The sequence below is a fragment of the Lepus europaeus genome, chromosome 4 (assembly GCF_033115175.1).
Source record: "Lepus europaeus isolate LE1 chromosome 4, mLepTim1.pri, whole genome shotgun sequence".
NCBI classification, from domain to species: Eukaryota; Metazoa; Chordata; class Mammalia; order Lagomorpha; family Leporidae; genus Lepus; species Lepus europaeus.
In genome coordinates, this window is record NC_084830.1 from 154,892,709 (window position 1) to 154,919,763 (window position 27,055).

Here is a 27,055-nt window from a genome sequence, read left to right on the forward strand (position 1 = left end):
GATCTGGAATTGTAAGAGCAGAGAAGACGGAATGAACCCTTTACAACCAACAAAGGGAAACCAGCGGCATTCTGGGGACATTCAAGCGGGAACCATGCAAACAACACGAAGAGCTGCTGATTTCCAGAGTCACAGCAGGGCTGGGGCCTCATCCTGTGGCATCTGAAGACGAATATTCTCGGATTCTGGGACCTCTGAAATATCCTAAGGCTTTACTGCTACTTTGGGGCTTGTATAATGGACAGGAGACTGCACTCAATGTCACTGCTTGTTTTTTCTTCCAAGCACACAGGAAGCTAGCCTCCCGGTCCACACACAGAGCACAGGGCCAGCATGGCTCCTTTGGGAAGTGCTGTGTGTGGTACCGGCTCTGGGGCGAGTGGCAGGTGGCCGCAGGTACACAGAGCCAGGAGGCGCCGAGAGAGGCGCAGGCAGGGCTCTGGGAGCAGGAGGCGGGAGCAACAGCACTGGGCAGGTGGCCTGGCGGTCCATCCTGAGTGTGGCTCCTGCAGGTACAGCTCCGCGGGAGCAGTGAGAACACGGTTTACACCCTCTCCCTGGGGGATTTACAGAGCTTCACAGGACTCTGTCCTCTGACATGGATTTACTCTGCCAGGGATGTTGCTGGCTGCTGGCTGCCACGTGCTCATGGCCGGACTGCTGGCTGGCTTCAGAGTCACCTCTTTGGGGCAGCTTGCCCAGGAGACAGGGAGAGCAAAACCCCGGCGTCGTAGTGCAGCGGGTTAAGCCGCTGCTGGTGATGCTTGCACCTCCTATCAGAGCACCGTTTTGTGTCCAGGCTGCTCTGCTTCTGATACAGCTTCCTGCTAACAAGTAGTTTGCAAAAAAACAGAGTCCTGGTTCCCTAGTAGCCAGGGATCAGGGTCCCTGCTGCTGTTGGAAGTTGAAGGAGAGGCAGCAGGGGCGTGCAGGGAGAGGGCTCGCATTGGGAGGGAGCTGCACTGAATCATCTCTAAGGTCATTTGCAGCTTAACAACACTGTGGGCAGGTACAGGTGCCCAGCGGATACGGACTCTGCTTAAGTCGCAGATAAAGTATTCCCCTGTCTGAGTACCTCAGGCCAGGTGACATCACGCTGTACCCCTCGCACTGTTTCAAAGGTCAAAGCTTAGTCATAAGTTACTGAGGCTTGGCCCCCGGGCCATGAGATGGGGGATGAGGGATTTGGGGGAATTCCTTGGGCTACAAACAGGGGGCGAGAAAGGGCTGTGCCAAGACAAAAGGCTGGGGCGTGGCCAGGCTGCCTCTCTAGGGCACCATTCTGGGATATCTGTTTGGACTCCCCAAGAGTAACTTAAAATAATGTCCACCCTGGAAACCGCAGGTCTTACCCACAGCTTTCTGCCTTTGGGAGAGAGGGCAAGTGTCGCACGTTCAGGAAATCCAGAAGCAGTTTGGGAAGCTCTTCATTTTCTAAAATGACAGCCTGCGGAAGCAGAAAAGGGAATCAGAGACCGAGACAAAGTCGGCTAAGCAATCAATCAAAGAAACTATTTCAAAAAGTCAAAACCGTCCATCAACGTTCGCAGCAGCAATGAGGTGTGGTCCCCGGAATCCGGGGCGTCGGACGAGCTGCTCTCTCTCTGTCCTTTCTCTCAGCCCCAGGGACAGAGCCCACACGGTTCTTCAGATGCTGACCAGGAGATGGGAGGGTGGGGCAGGCAGGTGGATGCGGGCCCCGTCTCCTCAAAGACTCTAATCCGGAGCAAGTTTTCTGCACTGGTGAACACCCAGGGTACCGCCCAGACCTAAGTCCCTCCTTCCTACTGGCTGACAGACTCACTCCGGAACACACGCAAGGGTGCTGCCAGTGGTTCACAGAAAATCAAACTCCAAGATGATCTCACGCTGGTACAAAAAAAATTGAAATCTTTATTTTTTTTTTTTTTTAGATAATAGCCATTTTCATGAACTTTTTGAAGGCTTCCTGTGTGTATGAATTTCAAACCTTTTCACACCAAAATAAACCTATCTTTAAGCCCATTTCTCAGGAACTCAAAACACATATTATAAATTTATATGTTATAAATGGCTCTCCTACCTGGTAACTTGAGTGAAAACCTTCAGCTATAACCTGTCTCGACATTAGAATCGACTGACATTCACTGTCACCTGAACTGTCTCAAAGTGTTCACGGCAACTCTATTGCTAAGTGTAAATCCGTATACACAAAAATCTACGGAGTTCTTTCATTTTAAAAATCTCTTAGAATTTTATTTACTTTCATTGCACTTGAAAGGCAAGAGAGAGAGAAAGAGAAACTGAGATAGAGAGAAATCTTCCATCTATGGGTTCGTCCCTCAAAGGCCTACCACCGCCAGGGCTGGGCCAGGCTGGAGACAGGAGCCCAGAACGCCATCTAGTTTGTCACGTGGGTGCAGGGGCCCAAGTGCGTGGGCTGTGACCTGCTGCTTGCCCAGGCGCGTGAGCAGGGAGCTGGAGCAGAAGCAGGGCAGCCAGGACATCACCCGGGAAGGCAGCATGATCTGATGAGATGCTGGCATTCCAAGAGGTGGCTTAACCCACTGCCCCACGACACCGGCCCCTAAGTATGAAAATTTTACCTATTTGAGATGGAGAAGGTCAGAAGCGGAGAAAGAGGGACAGACAGCCACACACGGAGCTCCCCTTCGGTGTTTCACTCCAAATGCCAACGGTGGCTGGAACCAGGCGGGGCCAAAGCTGGCGATCGGGAATTCAATCCAGGTCTCCCACATGGAGCCAGCACCACTGCCTCCCGGGGTCTACACCAGTGGGGAGCTGGAGCCAGAGGCTGGGACTGTAGGCAGGGACGCAGGCATCTTAACCAGGAGGCCAAATTCTGACCCCTGTCTCTGTAAAGGAGGCTGCCAGGGCATGTGAGCCGGTGTACACCACCACCTTCCTTCTCCCCTCTTCCCAAAGACTGGGGGGTAAGAGCGTCAAAGCCTGCACAGCGACCTCTGAAATCAATCTAAGCATTCATAAGGGTCATTTTTAAATAAGTTAACATGGGGAACTTTGCTGTTCAAAGCCCAGCGAGAGGGGCGGCTGTGTGGTGCAGCGGTTACAACGCTGCTCAGGAGGCCCAAATCCCGTAGTAGAATTCCGCCTCAACTCCCCATTCCAGCTCCCTGCTAACGTGCGCCCTGGAAGCAGCAGATGACGGCTCCAGCGGCTGGGTCCCTGCCACTCACGTTCCAGACCTGCTTGAGCTGCTAGCTTCAGCCTGAGCCATCGCGGGCATCTGAGGGCGGATGAACCTGTCTATCCTAGCATCTCTCTCCGCCTTTCTAATAAACAACAAAAAGTAAAAAAATAAATAAATACGTAAAGCCCTTATCACCAGAACTGCTGGTGCAATATCCACACAGCTGATCAGGAACAGCTGTGCAAGCTGGTGCCCCAGACCCGGAACAAACGGCGAGAGCGAGGTGAAACCGTGTGCGTCTTCTGTATGTGGCATTCGGGGGCACGTTTTGAGTGAGCTTAACTTACACAATGAGTTGCCCTGCTTTTCCCCAGAGTCTGAAAACCATTACGCAGCCCAGGACACACGAATGGGTGAGGGAACAGCACTGTCGCTGGGTACCGGCAGGGTGCCCTGTCCTACACCGGCACTCGGCTCTCCGGCTGTTCAGTCCCTGGGCAGAGGCCGTCACCATGGCCAGCTGTGTCCGGGGCTGTGACCGCCACTGTAGCCAGCAAGGCCTAAGGGATTACAGGGATAAGAACAAGAATGGCATCTCCTTTGTGAGGCATCGGGATACGGTGGGGAGCACCACGTGGCCTGGCAGAGGAGACTGTGACCAACCCACAGACACACAGCGCAGTGGCCTGAGCTTGGCTTTCAGAAGCGACACGGAACCCAATCACTGTCCCACTCGGACCTTCCACCACTCATCCACCCATGTCCACAGCCACAGCTGCACCGACACACGCGCCTGCGCTGGGATTGCAAAACCGGAAAAATGGTAACTCCAGAAAACAAAGACGGAGGAAAAGCCTCCGCCCACAGCATGACTTCTAGCTGACTGCCTTCAAATCCTGAGGCCTTCATCTAAGTTTCTACCTACCCAAGGGAACTGTGGGGGTGCCCAGAGGTCTTTATTTCACTGCCCCAAACTCGCAAGTTCTAGGAACCTTCACACATATGCAACGCCCGGGGATTTTTGCCACCTGCTAAGGGGCAGCGATGGTTACACTGTTTCCGGGAATCCATGTGGGTGGAAGTGGCTGCAGCACCATTTAGGCCCAGCGTGGCACGCGCCAGGCTGTCTGCCCAGAACAGGTTTAACGATCTGTACAAGCGGTAGCATTCAGACTTAAAAAAAAAAAAATGGGGGAGGGAACACTGTTCTTATCTCCACCCCCACCTTTTTAAAATAAATTAAATCAATAACAAGTGTGGGACACTTTTAATGACCTGAACTACTTAATTTCCAGGACCCGCAGACACGCCATCCATCACGGCGCTATGGAGGGAGACATCTCTTGAGTGTTCCGGGGGTTACTTTGGTTTTATTAATGCAAGATTTAGGGAATTTTAACAAGGTGAATTGTTTATTTGCCTTGACAGATCGGCTTACAATGCACTGGCCACATCCATAGCGTGATCATTAATGACGACAGACAGGCCAAAGCTGTTGACACTGCAGCACCGGATGGGATTAATCCCGCGCAGCCTCCCCGCACGGGGCTCCAGACCGATGACCGCGAGGTCCTGCATGAGGCCGCCAGGTGGAGAGGCGCAGGGAGAACTCCACAAACCTGCGAGTATTTATTCTGTTAAGTGCTCACGAGATAGTCTCAAGAAGTACTTCCCATAAAACAACGCCATACAGCACACGCCCAGGACTTAGGGTTATAAAGAGGGTAGCGGTGAGGGATTGGCTGAGCGCTTGGTGACCCGGGAAGGAGACGCCGTCAGCTCCGAGGAGAAAAAGCTGGTGGGAAAGGCGTGGACGCGGAAGTCCCAGCCGCGAGGGGTGCCACGCACCAGCAGAGACGTGGAGGAGGAATCGAGTGATGTCAGCCCAGGCTCTGGGCTCACAAACGCAGGGTCTCACACAGCAGAGGCTGCACATCAGGTGTGTGTGCATGGGGGAGGGGGCTTCGCTGTTCCACGCACGTGGTCTTCAGCTCCTACAAAGCTTTGCTCACGGGACTGACCCTTCAGTGCAGCTGCACCCTGGCTCGGCCCGTGGACTGGCAGTCCTAGCCTGGCCGTCCTAGCCTGGCCTTAATTTTTACAAGTAACTTTTTTTTTCATTGCAACCCATATCGCCCCATTGCTTTAGCATGCTTATCCTCATTTCTGATGACTCCTTGGCGGGGAGTTATTTCATGCCTCGGAGGGCCAGTGAGGTGCAGGAGGCTTGTGGGTTTCACAGCAAGACCTGGGTTCTAACTTGTCCTCTGTGCTGAGGATCCAGTGAGCCATCTCCAGGAGTCTCTGGTACACACGCGGCACTCGGTCCTCTCTGAGTGTTGCACCAGCTCACGCATTTGCAAGTTTGGATTATTGTCTATGCAGTGAACACAGCTTCCTTAGCCCCAGGATTCACGGACCCTTTGGACATGCAGATGAAAGCTGAGTACCTCGCTTCCTGAAACACACACACACACATACCTACACATACTCATGCATGAAACACATACATACATGCACACACACCTACACATACAAATGCATGAAACACACACACACACATACTCATGCATGAAACACATACATACATGCACACACATCTACACATACAAATGCATGAAACACATACACACACCTACACATACACATGTATGAAACATATACACACACATCTGTAAACACACACATGCACACACACATGTACACAAACACGGGCACACATACACACATATACATGTATGTTCACACATGACAGCTGCACTTTGAGTGGCAGAGCATTAACAACGCGCCTGACTGTCCAGCCAATGACACGTGCTCTGGCTCTGTGTGGCAGTCCTATCTCTGAGCGCCCTTCTCATGTGGCCGGGAGTCTGGTCCGTGCGCGTCAGGCTTCCTGTGGCAGCTTCCCACGTCTCTGCCGGCGGGCATCCTGCTAGAGTGTGCGCCACAGGCTACGAGAACTCACTACTGCCGAGGCTGAAGACCCCCGTCTCGCAGTGGGGCTCCTGTTGGAATCCACCGCAGCCCCAGTTCCTGGAAGTAGCGCACAGGCACGGCCTCCGTGTCTCAGGCTTCCTGATGCTGGGAAAGCGTGATTCCTAGTGCTGGGTCTGCCACGCATTCTGAACTGCTGCCCAGTGAGCGGCCCCGGGCCCAGGACCAGCCTCCCTGTCACCCAGTGACTGGGGGTGGAGCTGTGATGCTGCTCGTCCCATTCCCGGGTACAGGCTGGCGTGCATGGCCCAGCAACGAAGTTGTGCAAGACACATCAGAAATTAAGATGAACGTGGCAAGCTGGAGAAAAAGCTGGAAATGGATCCTGTTGAGTTCTACAGGGGTAAGCACCGGGCGAAACGTTGCAACAGAGAAGAGCAAAGCAAGACACCGAGGAGCTGTTTGCAGGTAGCCGCCAGGGGTGCAGCAGTTGAGACGGAGCTGCTGCTCCCGTAGGTGTCAAACGGGCACCTGCCTGTCCCAGGACAAGTCAGCCAGCCCCTGAGGAGAGCTGGAGGTGACCCAAGAGACGGGCTAAAAATCCCATCTCCCCAGCCAGAGGTCATCCAACAGTGCGGAGGCGGCAGCGAAGGACCAGAGTGACCATGACCAGCATGAGAACCGGCCCCTGGGTAGAGGAGCGTGGTCACGGGTCACCCAGCACTGTCAGAGTTGCAGGTACAAGAGCAAGGTGCCGTCAAAGGCAGCAGAGAGGGGTCCATGCCTAGCCACACAGCTACGGGAAGAGATGGCGCAGACAGCCGCTGGGCCCCCGGTGTCCGGGTAGACTGGAGGTGCTGCAGGAACACTTGCCGAAGGAAGCCGAAGCCCCCAACCAGTCTGCCGCCTGCAACACATGTGGGCCGACACTCGACTGGGCACTGGACGCACCCAGGCGATGAGGTTTAGCCCCAGCCCGGTGACCAAGGCGCGAGCACGTGACCGACGCTGGGGTCACCGCATTCGTCTCTGACACACTCCACAAAGGACAACCAGAGAACTCGGTGAGCAGGAAAGACGTCATTCTGAGAGGGACAATGCGAGTCCCTCTCGGAGCACAGAGGACTCCTGAAACAGACCAGATACTCCTCCTGAAACGTCGCTCTGGAAGGGGAAAGGAGAAAAATCTCATCCTCTCTAAGACGACGTTCACAATACACCGCCTGAATGAGGCAGAAAAACAACAGCCAGCAGCCCCCTGCAAGCTCAGTGTTTACTTCAGGAGAAATGTCTTTTTTATTGAAAAGGTGCAATTATCATCATGTAACACAAATCACAAAAATCCCGATTTTTCTCCCTTATCAGCTTCATAAAACCACCTTCCCCAAGGATGCCATTGACGACTCGCACATGTTCTCGCCGTGACATCCCAGATACTTAATTGTCAGTTAGGGCTTCTTCTTCGGCCAGGAGAATGCAGTCACAACATTACAGAGGGACTTGTTCTGCCTTAACCTTCGCAAGACGCCATCACGCCGTGGAAAACACGGGTAAAATATCACAGGACAGCGCGCCCGACAAGGGAGACGTGTAAACGCCGTAATGATTTCCCACGAGTTTCCATTTTAGAAAATTGTCACTGAGGCTCACATGCACGGTGACACGTCTCCACCGAGGACACGCGGAAATCGAACGCTGGCATTCTAGTGAGGCCCGAGCCTCCCTGGCAGCCAATTAGAGCGGCAAGGGAGCCCCGTGCTGGAAACTTGGAGGAGCCCACTTTGCTAACCTTCCAGGATCACCGCCCCAAGCAAGCCGTGCTGCTTCTACTGATTGGACCCTTTGGTTCCCTTTTCCGAACGCGACACCCTCACCGCTTCCCATGGTTATGAAGTGCGGGGCTGGGGGGAGGGGGCTGAGCCACGTGAGGGGGTTTGCAGGAGCGACCCTGGGGCCTTTCCCCTTCCTTGGACTGGAGCGGCCAGCGGAGGGGGTGGCAGAGGTCATCACAACAGTAGGCTGCACGCCATGCCTACTTCGGGGGTGCCGCTGAGAGGGTGTGGGGAGAAAAATCAATGCTTTCTCGCCGCACTAAGTGGGCTGCGGTGTCACCGTCCGCTGGGACCTACAGCTACCAGCTTGCGGAGTCTGTGCTGTCCTCGGCTTTCTCCCGACCCACTTTCCCGCACCTGGTTACCATCTCACAAAACGAGCCACAGGAAGGCTAGCACGACCCACTTTCCCGCACCTGGTTACTATCTCACAAAACGAGCCACAGGAAGGCTAGCAAAGGCGCACGCAGCAAAAAGCTCCCCCGCGGAGAGCCCCGGACACCCTGGGCATCTTGGCCACAAAACTCAGACGCGCTTTGGAAGAACCCGCTACACCAGCGGCCTTCATTCTGCAAGTCACAGCAACACTGTGACTGGGCCGTGGCAAGAACCGTGCTCTTCATGCAACCGGCGCGGTCCGCCGGGGCTGCACAGCGCAGGCAGTGTGACGACCCGCACGGAACGGAACGCACAAGGAAACGATGTGCGCGGCCCGAGAACATTCAGAAAGGGAACTGCGCTTCTGACCGTGGCGAAGAGGATCAAACCAACCACAGGACCCCGCCCAACGACGACACTGTTTACACAGAGACCTGTGCTGAGCGCCTGCCTAGCTTCAATAAGGTGCGGGGACACAATGGTTAGGCAGAAAACATGGTCCCGGCTGGGGTCGGCTTGGCTCCTGCAGGTGTTGTTGGTCCACAGCTGGTGGTCTCCAGGGCTCAGCAAGATCTGCTTGCCGAGAGCGCACTACCCAGAAGCCTTGGGATTCCGTAAAACATGGTCTTGGCTCTCCACAGCATGTTTTGGCGGCTTGGGTGGGCTAAGCTCGCCCACCCAGGCCTTTACCCTGCGAGCCGTTTCCCTAACAGAAGCCGGGGAGGGGACGGCAGTGCCCTGAGGCAGGTTGTGTGTGGGCACGGCTCAAGGTCCCCTGGTGTGAGGGCGACAGGGTTCCTGTGTCTTTACCCAAGAGCAGGTAGGTGCTCCTGGACTGATATACTCAAATACTGTTTTTGGGAAAGCGAGATTGGTTTAGGCTGAGCTTTCGGAATGGAAGTGGGGGAAGTCTGGGGTCATTTGTCCCCAGGATTCTAATGGGTGCAGGAGGCGGGAGCCAGGTGAGCAGAGAGAGACTCCCTGTAAGAGCGGCAGAGAACCCGAGGCTTGAGCCAGACGTCCTGGAGGTCTGCAGGCCGTGACCGTGGTGATGGCCGAGGAGGGCCGCTGCAGAGGCCGCACTGACACAGCTCTGTTCACTCTGGATGCAGTCAGCTCTTCTTTTTAAAGGGACTGCATTAAAACACCATTTATCCCAAAAGCAAAGCAAAATAAAACGAGAACAGGGTCCTGCTGCTATGCTGGGGCTTCCCCTGTGCCGAGGGAGGCGCGAGAGTGCAGATCAGCGCGCAGGGAACGTGAGTTTTCTTCTGTGTTTCTGCTTCTGGCTCATGAGCTCGTCCCCAGCAGGGCTCCAGCCCGGGGGCCAGCTTTGTCCTCCCGAGTGCTGTGCAGGTTCCTGACTGCGGTCCTAAGAATACAGTCTGGAGCCAATGATTTACTGGATCGGGGCTTCTGAGAGCATGTAGATGTGGAAAGTGCGAATTCTTAACTCTCAGGAAGCATAGACAGGAGGCATCAGGAAAATCTGTCCAAGCTCAGTCTGTGCTTTCACAGACCAGAGTCTCCAAACCGCGTCACACACATATTAGGGTTGGGGCCGGCTGTGGCTCAGCGGGTGAACGCCCTGGCCTGCAGTGCCAGCATCCCCTATGGGTGCTGGATCGAGACCCGGCTGCTCCTCTTCTGATCTAGCTCTCTGCTATGGCCCAGGAAAGCAGTGGAGGATGGCCCAAGTCCTAGGGCCCCTGCACCTACGAGGGAGACCCAGAGGAAGCTCCTGGCTTTGGATCTGTGCAGCTCCGGCCATCTGGGGAGTAAACCAGCAGATGGAAGACCTCTCTCTCTATCTCCACCTCTCTCTATAACTCTTTCAAATAAATAAACAAACATATGGAGGGTTTACAGGATCATTCACCGCAATTCAGAACAAAAACAGTGGAACTTCTGCTCTCTGTTTCTAATTAAGAAACAAATTCATCTTTCCTAATGACTAATATATAAGGGTAACTAAAAAAGTTCCTGCCAAAATGGAATTAAAAGATAGTTTTGGGGCAGGTCTGTTGCTGCGTGGTTAACATACCCACATCTCTTCTCTGATGCCTGTGTCAGGTTCCACCCTGTGCAACTGAGTCAGCTGCCTGCGACTGCAGGCCCTGGGAGGCAGGGGTGATGGCTCAAGTTACAGAGTTCCTGTCCCCCATATGAGAGAGCTGGGCTGAGTTCCCGGCTCCCATGTGTAGCCCGTGGCCTGGGGCTGCAGCGTGCATTTAGGGAGAGAAACAGAGGATGGGGAGAGCTCTCTCTTTTCCTCCCAACCTTCCTCTCTGCCTCTCTCTGTGTCCCTGAAACGAATAAATAAATAAAGTTTTTTATTTTGGCACCAAAACAATTTGCAGGTAGTTTTTTTCAGGTGTACATTTCCATGAACTTTTGAAGACCTCACATGTGCAATCTTGATTTTATCACCAAAATAAATATCTTTTTTTTAAAAAAAAAATATTTATTTTATTTATTTGAAAGACAGAGTTACAGAGAGAGAGGTAGAGACAGAGACAGAGGTCTTCCATTGGCTGGTTCACTCCCCAGATGGCTGCAACAGCTGGAGCTGCGCCAATCTAAAGTCAGTAGCCAGGAGCTTCCTCTGGGTCTCCCACGTGGGTACAGGGGCCCAAGCACTTGGGCCATCTTCCACTGCTTTCCCAGGCCACAGCAGAGAGCTGGATCGGAAGTGGAGCAGCCGGGACTCGAACCGGCATCCATATGGGATGCCGGTGCTTCAGGCCAGGATGGTAACCTGCTGTGCCACAGCGCTGGCCCCTAAAATAAATACTTTTTAATACCGCTTCCCATGAACACTGGAATGGACTTATGGGAACACCTGCATACGATCTTTACCAAGCACATACCGTATCTAAGTGTCGTGCTCAGATTTTTTTTTTAATGGGTAAGGAGGAGGCCAGCACCGTGTGTTTCTGAACGCAGTGCTGTAAGGAGTCTGCAACAGTGAGCAGGCCCCGACCTGTGCAGACAGCAGCCCCAGACAGCCCAACGGGCCCACCCTCTGCGGTGAGCAGTGAGCGGTGAGCGGCGAGCGGCGAGCGGCCAGCACTGGCTCTGGAATCGCCCGCCCCCGCTCCCGTGCTCCTGTCTCCGAGGGACCCTACCTCACCCTGCGAGTCTCAGTGCAGGTGTGAGCTCCCTCGGGGAGCTTCCCCCCAGCGACCCCCAGCCTGCTGAGCTATCTTCTCTTGTGAGATAGAAGAATCATTTTATCTGATGTGATGATTAACAGTAGGTTAGAGCTCATTAACTTTCCGTCATTTCAGCCTGCTCGATACGGTGACGTTCACGTGCAACCACGGCGGCCTGTTCTGAATGCTTACTGTGTGCCAGGCTCTGGGTCTGGCTTCCTTCTCACCACGCTGGGAGCTGGCATGGTTAGCACACCCTGGGTTGCAGGCCTGTGCCTCGGAGCTTAGGTCGCGTGTGCGGCGTTTCTCAGCCTGGGACACAGGCTGTGGCCCACCTATGGCTCGGATTCTGTCCCTGCAAGTCCCTGGTACCTTCCTTCACTCCACACCGAGTCCTTTTCTCACTGAATTGCTTCAGACTCTTTTATCTTCCCCAAACTGAGTTCTCTACTGTAGCTAAAAATTGGACGCAATCCACAGATTTAAGGGAGCCCCTGAAACTGGAACTCTTAAAATACATTCCTGGTGCCAGTGCTGTGGCGTAGCAGGCAAAGCTGGCGCCTGCAGTGTCCGCATCCCATATGGGAGCTGGTTCGAGTCCCAGCTGCTTCACTTCTGATCCAGCTCTCTGCTGTGGCCTGGGAAAGCCATGGAAGATGGGCCCAAGTGCTTGGGCCCCTGCACCTGCATGGGAGACCTGGAAGAAGCTCCTGGCTCTGGACTGGCGCAGCTCCGGTAGTTGTGACCATCTGGGGAGTGAACCAGTGGATGGAGACCTTTGTATCTCCGCTTCTGCCTCTCTGCAACTCCGCCTTTCAAATAAATAAATAAATAAATCTTTAAAAAATACATTCCTGATTTTTCCTTGGATATTAAATGCATCTTAATATCTCAACTAATTCTTTTAAGTATATGAAGACTTCTAGAAGTAGAAAGATGGTTACATAAACCTGTCTCAGGAGAAAATGAAAACAAAAGTAAAAACAAGAAGATATGGTCTCTTAGCATTCCAAAGCTGCTGGACAACTTCTGACCAGCCCAATTCTTTCCACCAAATCCTTCACCAAATGACTGATAAAACTGCTATAAAGTCACATATTATACACGTGTCATTCATTTAAATTACTGGTATGCGTAATAAAAAAATTGTACCTCTATTACACACTACAGGTAACACCACAATTAATGAGTCATTTTTGTGATGTTTTAACAGAAAAAGAACAAATTCTAAAAGCAAGTATAAACCAGCCACGCCCCCCTGCACCCCCATAAGCAATGCTGAGACCATGGCCTGAGGATGAAGCAGGGCCCTGCAAAGCAAACCCAGACAGACCCAGGGGCTCCAATAAGGGAGTGAGGCCTAATTGAAACACAAACAGAACACGGTCACGGAAGCTGTGAGATGCTGCCGGGAGCAGCCTGCGGAGGCTTTTTTTTTTTTTTTTTTTTTTTGGCAGGTAGAGTTATAGACAGTGAGAGGGAGACAGAGACAAGGTCTTCTTTCCATTGGTTCACTCCCCAAATGGCCACCATGGCTGGTGCTGCGCCGATCCTAAGCCAGGAGCCAGGTGCTTCCTCCTGGTCTCCCATGTGGGTGCAGGGCCCAAGGACCTGGGCCATCCTCCACTGCCCTCCTGGGCCACAGCAGTGAGCTGGACTGGAAGAGGAGCAACCGGGACTAGAACCCAGTGCCCACAGGGATGCCGGCACCGCAGGCGGAGGATTAAACAAGTGAGCCACAGCGCTGGCCCTGCGGAGACTTTTTTAATCCAAGATTTATAATCAGCATAGCTACGCCTGTTGATGAATTGATGTCTCTAAAGGGCCTGGAAACAAGTGGCTCTGGCAAGTCCAGGGAACAGTCCCCCAGCCGCCTCCTCTGGTCCCCGGCTTTCCCTTTCCTTATGCTCCGTGCCAGCTCTGAGCGGGGCCGCTGGGCTTCGGGTGGCGTGGCTTAGACGCACTGGACTTTCCAGGTACCCGGTGCACTGGCTGACCTCATTTTCCTATTTTTTCATTATTTGAAAGGCATAGGGGGAGGAGGCGGGGAGAGGAGGAGGAGGAGGGAGAAAGTAATATAGAACTCTTATCTGCTGTCATGCCTCCAAATCCCTGGAACTCAATCCAGGTCTCTCACATGGGTGGCAGGAACCCAAATGCTTCAGCCATCACGGCTGCCCCCCTGGGTGGGCGTGGGCAGGAAGCTGGATCCCTGAGCACAGCAGGGACTGGAACCAGGAGCTCCCACAGGGACACGGGCACCTCAACCACTGCCCCAAACACCTGTTCCGCGTTTCTTCTGAACAAAGACCTGAGACACCGAGTATCGTTTTTCCACTGATAAATGCTGAAGTTATTCAACTAAAGCTTCCCACACACGCAGGGACCCCCGGCAAGCAGAGCTCATGGGACACAGCACTCAGAGGGAAGAGGAGGCAACAGCGTGGATCACGTCCTTGGAGCAAGCACACACAGAGTGAAAAGTCGCCCACTGTTCTAAAGCAAAAGCCAAGCAAGAGAAAGAAAAGGCAGAAGGAAGAGCTGCTTGGCCTGTGGACAGCAACAAAAACCGCAGTGCCCCCAGCTTGCTCACGTAAGACAAGCAGCTGGGAGAACAGGAGCCCCAAGGGCAAACAGCAGGGAGCGCCCTGTCCTGGGCTGTAGGGACCGCACGCTGAGTCCAGCTGGCACCTGTCTCCTCTAGCCATTCTGCCACACTGAACGCCACAACGAGCCCTCCCACGGCCCAGGGACCCGCACCCAGGCTGCTCCTGGTGGCTGTGCAGAATGAGCCGGCCTCTTGCTGCTGGGCCCCTGGGTGCCCTCTGGGAAGGAGGAAGACACAGCGGCGTGGAAAGCTGCTCCCTGCTTAAACAAAACACCCAGGTTCCCGCCTGCGTCTGTTACTGGGAGCCGGGGCTCATGCTGCCAGGCCTCTACCTGGGATCTGTTCTTCTTTCTCCCTTACTAATGGAGCACTGATGCTGTCGGAGTATGTGTGGCAAGCTGCCAAGCTAAGACTGCAAACAACAACCAAATCCAATGCAGGAGCCAGCATGGTGGTGCAGCCGATTAAGCCACTGCCTGCAATGATGCTGGCATCCCATATAAGCGTCAGTTCAAATCCCAGCTGCTCCACTTGCAGTTCCAGATCCCTGCTAAAGCACCTGAGAAAGCAGCAAAAGACGGCACACGTGCTTGGGCCCCTGCCACCCGTGTAGGAGGTCCCAAGGGAGTTCCAAGCACCTGGCATCGACTTGGCCAAGCCCAGGCATTGCGGTCATTTGGTGAGCAAACCAGCAGATAGAAGCTATCTCTCTAAATTTATCTCTCCCTGTCTCTCTAACCCTGCCTTTCCAGTAAATAAAAATGTTTTTGAAAAGTGTCCCTGTGTAAAAAAAAAAAAAAAAAAAAAGGAAAATAAGACAATGGATAACTGTCCCCTCCCCCCACACCATTTCCTTGGCTCCCTAGAACTGTGACACAGATCTGGCCAGCAAGACGAGAGCAAAATTACTGGAAGGGAAGGGAAGGGTCAGAAAGTTTGTTTGTTTTTGCCAGGCAGAGTTAGACAGTGAGAGACAGAGAGAGACAGAGAGAAAGGTCTTCCTTCCATTGGTTCACTCCCCTAATGGCTGCGCCGATCCGAAGCCAGGAGCCGAGTACTTCCTCCCGGTCTCCCATGTGGGTGCAGGGACCCAAGCACTTGGGCCATCCTCCACTGCACTCCCGGGCCATAGCAGAGAGCTGGCCTGGAAGAGGAGCAACCGGGACAGAATCTGGTGCCCCAACCAGGACTAGAACCTGGGGTGCTGGCACTGCAGGTGGAGGATTAACCAACTGAGCCACGGTGCCGGCCAGAAAGTTTTCTTAAGGTAGACGGCCGTGGGGCCAGTGCTGCGGCGTAGCGGGTAAAGCCGCCACCTGAAGTGCCAGCATCCCACACGGGCACCAGTTCTTGTCCTGGCTGCTCCATTTCCTATCCAGCTCTCTGCTATGGTCTGGGAAAGCAGTGGAAGATGGTCCAAGTCCTTGGGCCCGTACACCCACGTGGGAGACCCAAAGGAGGCTCCTGTCTCCAGTTTGGCGCAGCTCTGGCCGTTGTGGCCATCTGGGGAGTGAACCAGTGGATGAAAGACCTCTCACGGCCAGCGCCACAGCTCACTAGGCTAATTGTCTGCCTGTGGCGCTGGTACACTGGGTTCTAGTCCCGGTTGGGGCACCAGATTCTGTCCCGGTTGCTCCTCTTCCAGTCCAGCTCTCTGCTGTGGCCCGGGAGTGCAGTGGAGGATGGCCCAAGTGCTTGGGCCCTGCACCCGCATGGGAGACCAGGAGAAGCACCTGGCTCCTGGCTTCAGATTGGCAAAGTGCGCAGGCTGTAGCAGCCATTTGGGGGTGAACCAACGGAAAGAAGATCTTTCTCTCTAACTCTGCCCGTCCAAAAAAAAAAAAAAAAAGACATCTCTCTCTCTACCTCTCTCTACAACTCTTTCACATAAATAAAATAAATATTTTAAAAAAGCATTCACAATAAATAGAATAGTATATAAAAAATGAAAAAGCCACTAGATTCACACATACAACGCACTGTCTAAAAGATGAAGTAAAGGGGCGGGTGTTTGGCCTGGCAGTTAAGATACCTGCACGCCAACTGGAGAGCCTGGGTCTCATTCCAGCTCTGGCTCCTGAGCATGATTTCCTGCCAGTGCAGAGCTGGGGAGGCTGCAGGCGACAGCCCAAGTAGCTGGGTGCCTGCCATCCACGTGGGAGACCTGGACTGCGTTCTTGGTTCCTGTCTTCAGCCCGGGCCCAGCCCCAGTTGCTGTGGGCATTTGAAGGAAGAACCAGCCAAAAGGCAATCTCTGTCTGCCCTCTGTATCTTGAATAAACAATTAAAATTTAAATGTATAAAAAGGTAAGAGAAGGACCAATGCAGGAAAATCTTGCCTGCTTAATGCAGAAGTGCCAAGAGCACACACTACTGGTTGTTCAAGAAATCAACTATCTGGGTAATGAGATGAGATTAAACAAAGGAAACCGTAAGCTGGTTATCCAGAAAGGCGCTTTCCACACTGGGGCTCTCTTTTTTTTTTTTTTTTTTTTTTGACAGGCAGAGTGGACAGCGAGAGAAGAGAGATAGAGAGAGAGACAGACAGAGAGAAAGGTCTTCCTTTTGCCGTTGGTTGGTTCACTCTCCAATGGCTGCCACGGCCAGCGCACTGCACTGATCAGAAGCCAGGAGCCAGGAGTTTCTCCTGGTCTCCCATGGGGTGCAGGGCCCAAGCACTTGGGCCATCCTCCACTGCACTCCCGGGCCATAGCAGAGAGCTGGCCTGGAAGAGGGGCAACCGGGACAGAATCCGGTGCCCCGACCGGGACTAGAACCCGGGGTGCTGGTGCCGCAGGCGGAGGATTAGCCTGTTGAGCCACGGCGCCGGCCTCCACACTGGGGCTTTTACTCAGACCACAGGCAGCATCCCTGCAGAAGGAGGCATCGTTAAGTCACTTCACCCAGCACTGTGCAGCCCACTGCAGACTGAGCCGCGGGGTATAACGCAGCTTTGGCTGCAGCAAGAAAGACACAGTTCCACCTTAACAGGTCTCCATAATCACAGATTCTATCATCTTCTAACAGCTTTCAATTAAAGGGCACTGGGAAGGACTTAGACTAATATCCCAGCAGGTTCAAATGACTAAACGTTCAGGTAGAGGTTTTCTATCTTGAAGATCTCAGCTACGTTTCAGGGAGAAATACTCCCTGAAATGATTTTTTTTTTTTTTAATTGTAAAAAAGAAGGTGGAGGGTCAGCACTGTGGCTTAATAAGTAAAGCCGCCGCCTGCAATGCCGGCACCCTGTATGGGCTCCGGTTCGAGACCCGGCTGCTCCGCTTCCGATCCAGCTCTCTGCTGTGCCCTGGAAAAGCAGTGGAAGATGACCTAAGTCCTTGGGCCCCTGCACCCGTGTGGGAGATCCGGAGGAAGCTCTTGGCTTCGGATCGGCACAGCTCCTGCTGTTGCAGCCAATTGGGGAGTGAACCAGCAGATAGAAGACCTCTCTCTCTCTCTTTGCCTCTCCTCTCTCTGTGTAACTCTTACTTTCAAATAAATAAAATAAATCTTAAAAAAAAAAAAAAGCTGGAGGCCCACTGTTGTGGCGTAGTGGGTTAAGCTGCTGTCTGCAATGACAGCATCCACATGGGCGCCAGTTCAAGTCCCGGCTGCTCCACTTTCGATCCAGCTCCCTGCTAATGTGCCTGGGAAAGCAGTGGAAGATGGCCTGAGTGCTGGGGCCTCTGCCACCCACATGAAAGCCCTACACGGAGTTCCAGCCTCCTCGCTTTGGCCTGGACCAGCCCTACCGCTGCAGCCATCTGGGGAGGAGCCAACAGATGGAGAATCTCTCTCTCTCCTTATTTCTCTGTAACTCTGCCTTTCAAATAAATAAATAAATAAATCTTAAAGAAAAAAAGGAGCTGGAAGATGTGACTCTGACGTCTCAAGATGATATCTTTGGGTTCACTGCCCCTCTGTGCCCATAGCTGTCCCTGGGTGTGGAGCCCAGCCAGGGCCCCATCACTGGGGTGGGTGGAGGCTCAGGAGATTCAGGAGGGACCCACCCAGCACAGCAGAGGGCCCGGCACCCGATAGCTGCGCAGTGTGCCAGGTGGGCACCTGGCCATGCAGAAGGACCACCTGGGCCAGGCGGGGTCTACCCGGCTACCCTCACTGCTCCTCTTCTTGCCCAGCCAGCACCTTCCTCTGCACAGACCCTGGCAAGCTCCAGGGGCGGGGAGATGATGCCCAGGCAGGCAGGGTTCCAGGGGGCGGGGAGCTCATCACTCTGTGTTACTGGGAGGCCACAGGGAGGGGGCTGGGGCTGTCGAGACTGTGCATGCTCTGGGACGTGTGCTCACGGAGCCCAGGCTGCTGTGTCCTGTGTCTGGGCTTCAACCTCCGCCCTCGGCAGCAGCGGCTCTGAGTCCCTGCCTCAGACGCTGCAGTGCTGGGGAAAGCAGACTCGTGTCTGTGAACTCGTCACGGGGCTGGCACACCAAACTCACCGTGCAAATACAGACTACTGGTGAGCAAGCTTAAGGATGATACAAAGGCACCTGGCACATCTGATAAACGGAAGGTATGGTCCTTATTAGTAGACTAACAAAAACAACCTCATGCAGAAGCTGAACGGTTTAAACAGCTCATGTGAAGAAAGGGGAAGTTTTATTATATGTCTTTACTTACATCATTATTAGTTTTTCTTTTAAAAGCTTGTTTGGGGTCAGTGCTGTGGCAAATAAGGTTAAGCCTACACCTGCATTGCTGGCATCCCATATGGGCACTGGTTTGAGACCTGGTTGCTCCTGTTCTGATCCAAAAGCAGTGGAACGTGGGCCAGGTGCTTGAGCCCCTGCACTGCCATGGGAGACCAGGAAGAAAATCCTGGCTCCTGGCTTTGGATCAGCCCAGCTCCGGCTGTTGTGGCATTTGGGAAGTGAAACACAGGATGGAAGGACAGATCTCTCTCCTTCTATGTATCTCTACTTTTCAAATAAATAAATAAATAAATACATCTTTAAAAAAAAAAACACCTTGTTTAAATAAATGAACACTAAGAGGGGGCAGGTGTTGTGGTGCAGTGGGTGAAGCTACTACATGGGACAACTGCATCTTGCATTCTGTATCCCCAGGCCTGGGATGGAGTTCCACCTCCATTTCTGCTCCAGCTTCCCACTAGTGTGCACCAGGCATGCAGCAGATGACGGCTCAAGTACCTGGGTCCCAGCCATGCATGCTGGAGACCAGGATGGAGATCCAGGTTTCTGGCTTTGGCCTGACCCAATACCAGCTGTTGCAGGCATTTGGGGAGTGAACCAGCAGATGGAAGAACCACCTCTGTCTCTTCTTCCCCCTCTTTCTGTCACTCTGTCCCACTTTCACACTCTCTGCATTGCTCCATGGCCCCTCCAGTTTGTCTCCTGTCACCTTCCCACTCTCCCCAGTGGTCCCCCCTTCCCCACCGCACTTCCAAATGCTGGGATTTTCCAAAGCTATGCTGGAGTGCTCTTCTCTCTCCCAGCTCTCTCCCTAACTCGGCGCACTGGCTGCAGTGGATTCTAAATCCTGAACACTAAAGAGGGGCACACTCATAGCCCAGGCTCAGGCTTCCTGGCTGGGTTCCAGACGCCCAGGACTAAACAGCTATCTGACACCTCCACCTGAGGCTCTTATACACCTCTGCGAGTCACAATGTCTGAAGCAGAATGGATACGGAGTGAGGCAGTAGAGGGTAGGAGAAAGGGCAAGGCAAGGCGGGAAGATGCTTTTTGACCCATTACAAGCTACACTTCAAAAAGGATCCACGTAAGAACAGCACAAACAGCCTTCTTCGGCTTACACAGAAAATTAGCCTGACTTCTCTTTCATTTTAAAATCCTGCAACACGTGCTAAAAACCAGTGTAAATTTTCAATTTCTTTCTTTCTTTTTTAAGGCAGCTCACCATGTTTTCATTTCTAGAAGAAATCTGTCGGGAACACAATTTTGCAACCAGAAAATAACCAAGTCAGACAGCAAATTGGACTCAAACCACACCTCCACATAGCACAGCGAGCCTGAGCTTCCCGACTGTGATAACTCTTCTTGTTTTGTCTCACTGATATTTCCTGATGAGGGTTTTTGGGGCAGAGTAAACTCCTGAGGACTGGTCTGACATTCCCTCTGAAACTAATTAAGTTAAACAGCAGGTACCCGCCCACTGCGAGCAGGACGCAAGACGCTCGGGACGCCGGCGCACTTGGGGTTAATGCTCTCATTCTTAGCGGCTTCTTTTCCTCCACTCCACAAACCCTGTGATCTGTGTAGCAATCAAAGATCAACCGAATAAATGAAATTAATAAATTATAAAACACCACCCCGGGGGCCTGGGCCAGCTGCTCTTACACTTAGAAAGGACGCGGCACTAAAAGCAAACTGGCCGATCACATTTTCAGAGGAAAAACCCCGCTGCCCAGGTCACAGCTCTCAGCAGATGGCTGCATGGATGTGGAGGAAGCAGAGGAGGGGGCAGCGACCCGTGAGCCTGAACTGTGACCCCGAGCCCGGCCTGACAGCAGAGGCAGCTCCTAGCTGAGCTCTGATCCAAGCCAATCTGAGAGCAGAGACAGCTCCTGGCTGAGCTCTGACCCGAGCCGGCCCGAGGGCAGAGGCAGCTCCCGGCTGAGCTCTGGAAAGACCACCGAGGGTGCCACACCTCATCAGTGGCCTGGACCGCCCTTCAGTGGTCTTCTCTTGAAAGTGAATATTTAGTAAATCCACAAGTACACACAGAATTCCAAATACAGCTGTGCTGTCCTAAACGCACACAGAATCCATACGAGATCATCGTTTTCAAAGACTGCGCACTGCTTTGCTCTTGATATTCAAAGGGACCTGGAGCAGTGTGGATGGCCAGTCATTCCAAGACTATAAGCTAACACCTGGCCCTGGCCAGAAAGCTGCCGTGATCCTTCTCCAGTGGAGTTTACTTCTCTTTTTTTTTTTGAAAATTTATTTCCTTGAAAGGTAGAGTCACAGAGTGTGAGTGTGTGTGTGTGTGTGTGTGAGAGAGAGAGCGAGCGAGCGAGATAGAGAGGGAGGGAGGGAGGGAGATCTACTGGTTTACTCTTCAAATAGCTACAACAGCAACGGCCATGCCAGACTGAAGCCAGGAGCCTGGAGCTTCACCCAGGTCTCCCATGTGGGTGGAGGGGCCAAAGCACTTGGTCCATCTCCCACTGTTTTTCCAGGTGCACTAACAGGCAGCTAGATCGGAAGTGGAGCAGCTGGGACATGAACGGGCGCCCATACAGGATGCCAACATTGTAGGCAGTGGCTTAACCTGCTGGGTCACAATGCCAGCCCCATGGATTTGACGTTGGGATAAACAAAACTGAAGGTAAATGGTATACATTTTATGTAGAGTGTATGTGGTATAGCTAAATATTCAAAGATACTTTAAAATCAGAGTCCCCTCAGTTATACAAAGGTCAATAAGCAAATGCAAAGTGTAAATAAAAAAAATCATCAACATAAACCTCATCTATTGTACTCGCCAAGAATAATGCCAGAAAAGCTCACTTGAGAATAGAAATGTCCCATTTACTTCTATCTTTAGGGTTGATATAATAATTCTGCTTTTAAGTATTGAAAACACCATGTTTTGCAAATAACCTTTTTATCTGATTTGTTCAACTGAAAGGAAACATTCAATATTTTATTTGCAGCACGAGGTCAATAGCTTCTGATACATGGTATTTTATCACTACCACTGCGGGCACTACTACTGCAATAGCATTTAAACAAGAGTTAACATTTTTCCAACTGAACTATCTGATGCACTGCCCAGGACGGAGGATCCAAGAGAATCTATGCATCCATGTCACCTGTATTATGCCTACCTTTCCGTTCCATGTTAGTCTTTGCTCTACGGCAAGCATTTTGACAAAAAGCAAGCAATTTTCCTGACCACCGTCCCCACCAGTCTGATGGACACGCTTCCTTCCAACACACGTATGACACTGGGGCCATCTGCCTGGCTAGCAGGAGCCCCAGCTGAAGACCTCAAAGGGAACGGTGGTGTGTACACAAACTGCTCTGAGCCAGAGGCTCCTGTCTCACTCCCCAGGAAGGGCTCTGAGCATGGGCCACCACCCTGGATTGCCCCTTTTCCAGTAGCACAAGTAATTCATTGCTTTAATCATTGCCTGTAACTCTAAGTTTTTATAATACAAAAAGCAGCTTAATTTGCCACAAGATACTGCATTTCACATATTGAATAGAGTATGATGCAATCTGTGTTAAAACAACTGTTTAAAACAAAGGGTGAATAAGTAGCAGATCAGTACCAGTAGAATAGTATACAGCTCCTTCAGCTTATTTAAAAAATTTTAAATTCATTTTAATAAATTTTTTGAGAGAAAGAGAGAGAGAGAGAGAGGAAGAGAGAGATCTCCCATCCTCTGGTTCACTCAAATGCCTTGAAGCCAGGAGCTGGGAACTCAGTCCAGGTCTTCCATGTGGGCAGCAGGGACTCAACACTCGAGCCCTCCCTACCACCTTCCAGGATGTGTGCTAGCAGCGAGCCAGGAATAGAACCCCGAATCTCCAGTGTGGGATGCAGGCATCCTACTGTGGCATATTAACTGCTTTACCAAACACCAACCCTTGTTCAATGCAAACCCCCTGGGGAGAAGACAGGAAGCAGGGCCAGTTCTGGGAGCACAGCAGGGGCTCAGCAAACTGAAGACCCACCCCCATCTCTCAGGCATTCATTCTACAGGGAGCCAGGGTCACAATGGACCCAGGCAGTCTTCCCTGGAAAACGAATGTATGTGCCAAAGGAAGTGACTAAGAAGCAAATAAAACCAAAGTTAACATTTTGTCTTCCTGCCTTTCCTTTTCACCTCTTCCTGCCTTCCATCTGTTTTCTGGATATCTGGAAGTGCTGCTTCTAGAAGCCACTCAGGATACAGCCACAACCTTTCAAGGTGGCCTGCATCTCAGGGGAAAGTCACCTTCCAAACCCAAAGCAGGCCACTGAAGGGAGAGTCCAAGAATAACAGATAATGGAAGGGGCTCCACCGAGAATTGGCATGCATCTCAGTTTTTAAATTTCAAGTTGATAAGAAAAGTTCTCATACTATGTAAGCAAAAGGGTAGATCCTGCAGGCCTGAGACCACTTCTGAGTATGCTATAAATGTTCTAGAACTGGATTCTGCTGGTGGCCACATGAATCTGCAAATTTACTAAACGTGATTGCAATGTACACTTACATTACGAGTCTGTGTGTGTACTATGATGTATAAATTATATTTCAGCAAAGATGTGCCAAAGAAATGCCTTTTTAAAAACCTTTTCACTGTCCTGTAGCTGATATTCAAATGTCTGTTGGATAATTTTTGCTAAACAATACTAGAAATTCTGATCACATTTTTCCTGGGTTAGCAAAGACTGTTACCTGCAGCTGATATTCAGGGTTGGTTGGGTGTTGTTAAGAGAACGGAGAGGGATTTTTTTCCCCCCTGGTAAAAGACCAATTAAGCAAACCACTTTCTGTGTATCTATATCAAGGAAGAAAGATTTGCTCATCTACCAACAACACACTAAATTGGCACACATGACGCAGGAGGGCATGGCAGAAGTGGAATTAAAAATAAATTAATTTTGGTGTGAAAAATGTTGAAATCCATGCATATGAAGGGTCTTCAAAAAGTCAAAGGAAATAGCACATTTATGAAAAAAAAAAAACAACTCGATTTCAAAATCCTTGCGCCAAAGTGAAACTACCTGTGAAATCCATGTTTTGCTTGAATTCGGCCAAGTTCCAGGTGAGAGTCTGGAGAAGATGTCCATGATTTTACCTGCACCTGCCTACAGGAACAGCCCCAGCCCTCCCTCTCCTCTCCTGGTTCAGAGCCGACACACTGCAGGCAGACGGAGGCGCTTGCTTCTGGGGCTTCCCTTACCAGGGTTCGCACCTTCTGCTTGCCCATCACCTTCCGACCCCCTGGCCACAGCTGGGACAAGGCACGGGCACTGCCAATATCAGAGGTCCTCTCCCGACTCCCTGCTCCCCTCGCCGTCCCTCTGGCCCAGCCACGGTGGCCAGGAGAAAGAAGGACTTGTGTCTTCTTAGTTTTCCCTTGAGTCTGACAACCCAGATGCCAGCAAGTCTCATCCTCCACTCTTGGCAGTGAGGACTGGCACCTCATGGAGAAAGCACCCTCTGCAACACACCACACGGAGGGGACACGAAAGGACAGAAAGTACAGTAACCGCTAGTGAGCCCTCCCCTCCCTGCAGCGTGGCGAGCATCCCCCCGCACCTGCAGCACCTCGGCTGTCTCCTGTCCTCACGGAAAGATCTGAGAAATTGTGTGAGCTTCCTCACACTAGACTCGAAGAGAAGGAAATACAACATGCAGCTCCTTTTTCTTGCAGACACTAAGGAATTCCATGTTACCCTCCCTAAAGCCCTTCAATGCTAGGGTAGGGATGGTGGCTGGCGAGAGAGCGCTCACCTTTCCTTGAGAACTTGACTCTGTCCCCTACAAACAGGGAAAACCCTTACAAGGAGTAACGGTCACAGACATGCGTTCATGTGTCCCCTCATTTAAGCACACATGGCAATCACCTGTTGTAACAGCTCCTTTAGGAGAAAGAACCCAAGGAAGCTTACAGCAAAGTCCTGCTCTTGTGTGCAAGTGGCTTCATTACAAATTTTTTGTTGAAATACTTTGTGTATATTTAAAATGAGAAAGTGCATAAAAACCCCCAAACAAAGCAAAACTTTTAAGTCTGTTAGCTAAGTATGACTCAGATGACTGCACAAGCACAGGTTGTATCATGGAAATCCGTTTCCCATTTGTTCATATCGGTTCTGACAAGAGTCTTTTTGGTCCTTAACGAGTCTGGAAAGGGAAGAAGGAAACCAGCGTTTGCAGGCTGGCCTCACCCTGGCTTCTGAGAGCTAAAGTCACTGCTGGCCACGGCTTCCAGGGCGATGTTTACAGCTGCAACATCTGTAAGGACCTCTCAGGCAGAGACGCTTCCAAGTCAACTGTGACCGCTGACAAGGCAGCCGGGTGGGCTGCTGGGTACGTGGATACAGCACGCCTGGTAAGAAACAGGTGCGCAGTTAGCACAGCCTGTGGGCTCGGCGGTGGTTACTGCATGGCGTCCAGCAACATTACCTCATCTTACCCCAAGGCGAGAGGGAAGGTTTTCTTTAAATATGGCATGCTAAAAATTAGCATTCTGTGGCTATCAGGCTATCTGTTATTCACTGGGGACATCCCCGGGAGTGATGACCACAAAGGTTCTTTCTTTAAAAGCACCAGCGCGTACAGCACATCGGATTACATTGTTTCAGGTTTTCATTGAAGTAGATACACAGTTTCCAAGTAACTCTTTCTTCCCTAGCATTGGGGGGCAGGCTAGTGGGTCCTTCCTGGTCCCCGTCCTGGTCCCCAAACCTGCACCCCCTTCACAGTGTGGTGGGCATGCCGGGCTGCAGGCTGCTCCTTAACCATGGTTGCAGATCGATTGCAGCTGAATGCCATCTGCTGCGGGCCGCAGAACAGGACCAAAGTGGAAGCCATGCATCTTCCCTTATTGAAAGGTTATTTTATGCAAGTAAACAATTCATCGTCTTCTTGCACGCTTGATGCTCATTTACCACCCTGATCAATAAAATATGCAAAACAACAAAAAAATTGAATCCTAAGAGTAGTTCTGATGCCAGCGTGATGGTTAATCGATACCGGCCTCTGTTCACCAGGGCAGGGGCGGGGGGCGGGGGGACCCCTATTGTCACCTGCAGGGTGCAGAGCACAGGCCGAGGTGCATTCAGAAACGCGTACTTCAGAAGGGTGATGCTTGCCACCCACCCTGTTGGCTCTGTGGCGCGGGCTGACTTCCATCAGAACGCCAACATGTACAGGTTGCAACGTTACTGGTTCCGGCCAGTCCTTCCCAAAGCTCAAGAAAAAGTCACTGTGGCTAAATGCCCTTTAGAATCCCAAAGACAAATTCTGGATGAAATCCCTGGGGCGGGCCTCGGGCCAGCAATGCTTCTGGCACCTTCCAAGCTCTCTGCCTTATTAAGTCTCGCTTTGCAATGTATTCATGTTTCAGGTGAACCCAGTTTTTCTTCTGAAAACAAAGTGCTGTGGGAATTTCTCGTGCACGGTGTTTCTTTTAGTCATACCAAGAGCTGCCTTATTATATTAAACCTCTTGACAATTGATTCCGGCAGAAGACGTTTCTCCCCACGAAGAAAACTCTATCATCCCGCAGCCGCTGTGTAAAAGGCCTGCCCAGCAAACACAAAGCACAGAAGGAGCCAGAAGATTTTTTTTCCATCTCAACCAGAGCTCTCCTGCTGAACTGTTGAATTTTACCGAAGCACGGGAATAAAAAATGAGATAAACTAGGTATCTTTCTGAAAACGCTAACAAGCAGTCTGAGAGAAAGGAAAGTACCGCCACGCGAGGAAGAATCGGCCCCAGGAAGAAGGCTTTTCCCTCGGATGTGTTCAGATTCTCTGCGTTGCTATCCCAGGGATGGGGGTTAACTGTTCATCAGATACAGTTTCCACATGACCAAACAACACGGTTTAAAACCCCACCCTTCCCCGTGTTCTTCAGCCTGGCCCACAAATGCACCACACTTGTGAATGGTTCTCTGTTCCTGAGAGGCAATGTGTGCTAAGGACTTGAATGACACAAGGGAAAAACGTATTTTTGTGAAAAGAAGAAGGTAATACTAAGTGTATGAAAAGCATTTCTTTAACATGCAGGGGGAAAAAATAAGCAATCCCACCACATTCCTATCCATACCTCTTCGTATGCCATGTCACACCAAGGATGATTCTAAGTATTTTTCCTTTACAAAGTATTTAGCCGAGAAAAAAATTTTCCCAAACTTCTCCTCTGCGAGACAAGGTACAATTCACAGCACTGAGTCTAGGAAGTGATTTCCGTGTGATGTTCCCAGCTTCATAAAAGTTCAAACAACAGAACTCTGCCTAGCTGTCCTTTTAAAAATCGTCACTCAAAAGAACTGTA

The 27,055-nt window shown here is 51.7% G+C and overlaps 1 protein-coding gene across 2 annotated transcripts in view; it reads right to left on the reverse strand.

The window, feature by feature from the left end:
- The window catches only part of SNX24 (sorting nexin 24), a 143,773-nt gene that overhangs the window by 4,997 nt on the left and 111,721 nt on the right, over positions 1-27,055 (reverse strand). For both annotated transcript variants that reach the window (XM_062189261.1, XM_062189262.1), the window contains exons 4-5: positions 1,353-1,447; positions 1-3 (exon numbers count right to left, since the gene is read on the reverse strand). The exon at positions 1-3 is cut by the window's left edge and continues 30 nt beyond it. In XM_062189261.1, coding sequence (XP_062045245.1) covers positions 1-3; positions 1,353-1,447 — 98 coding nt within the window. The remainder of the gene's footprint in view (positions 4-1,352; positions 1,448-27,055) is intronic.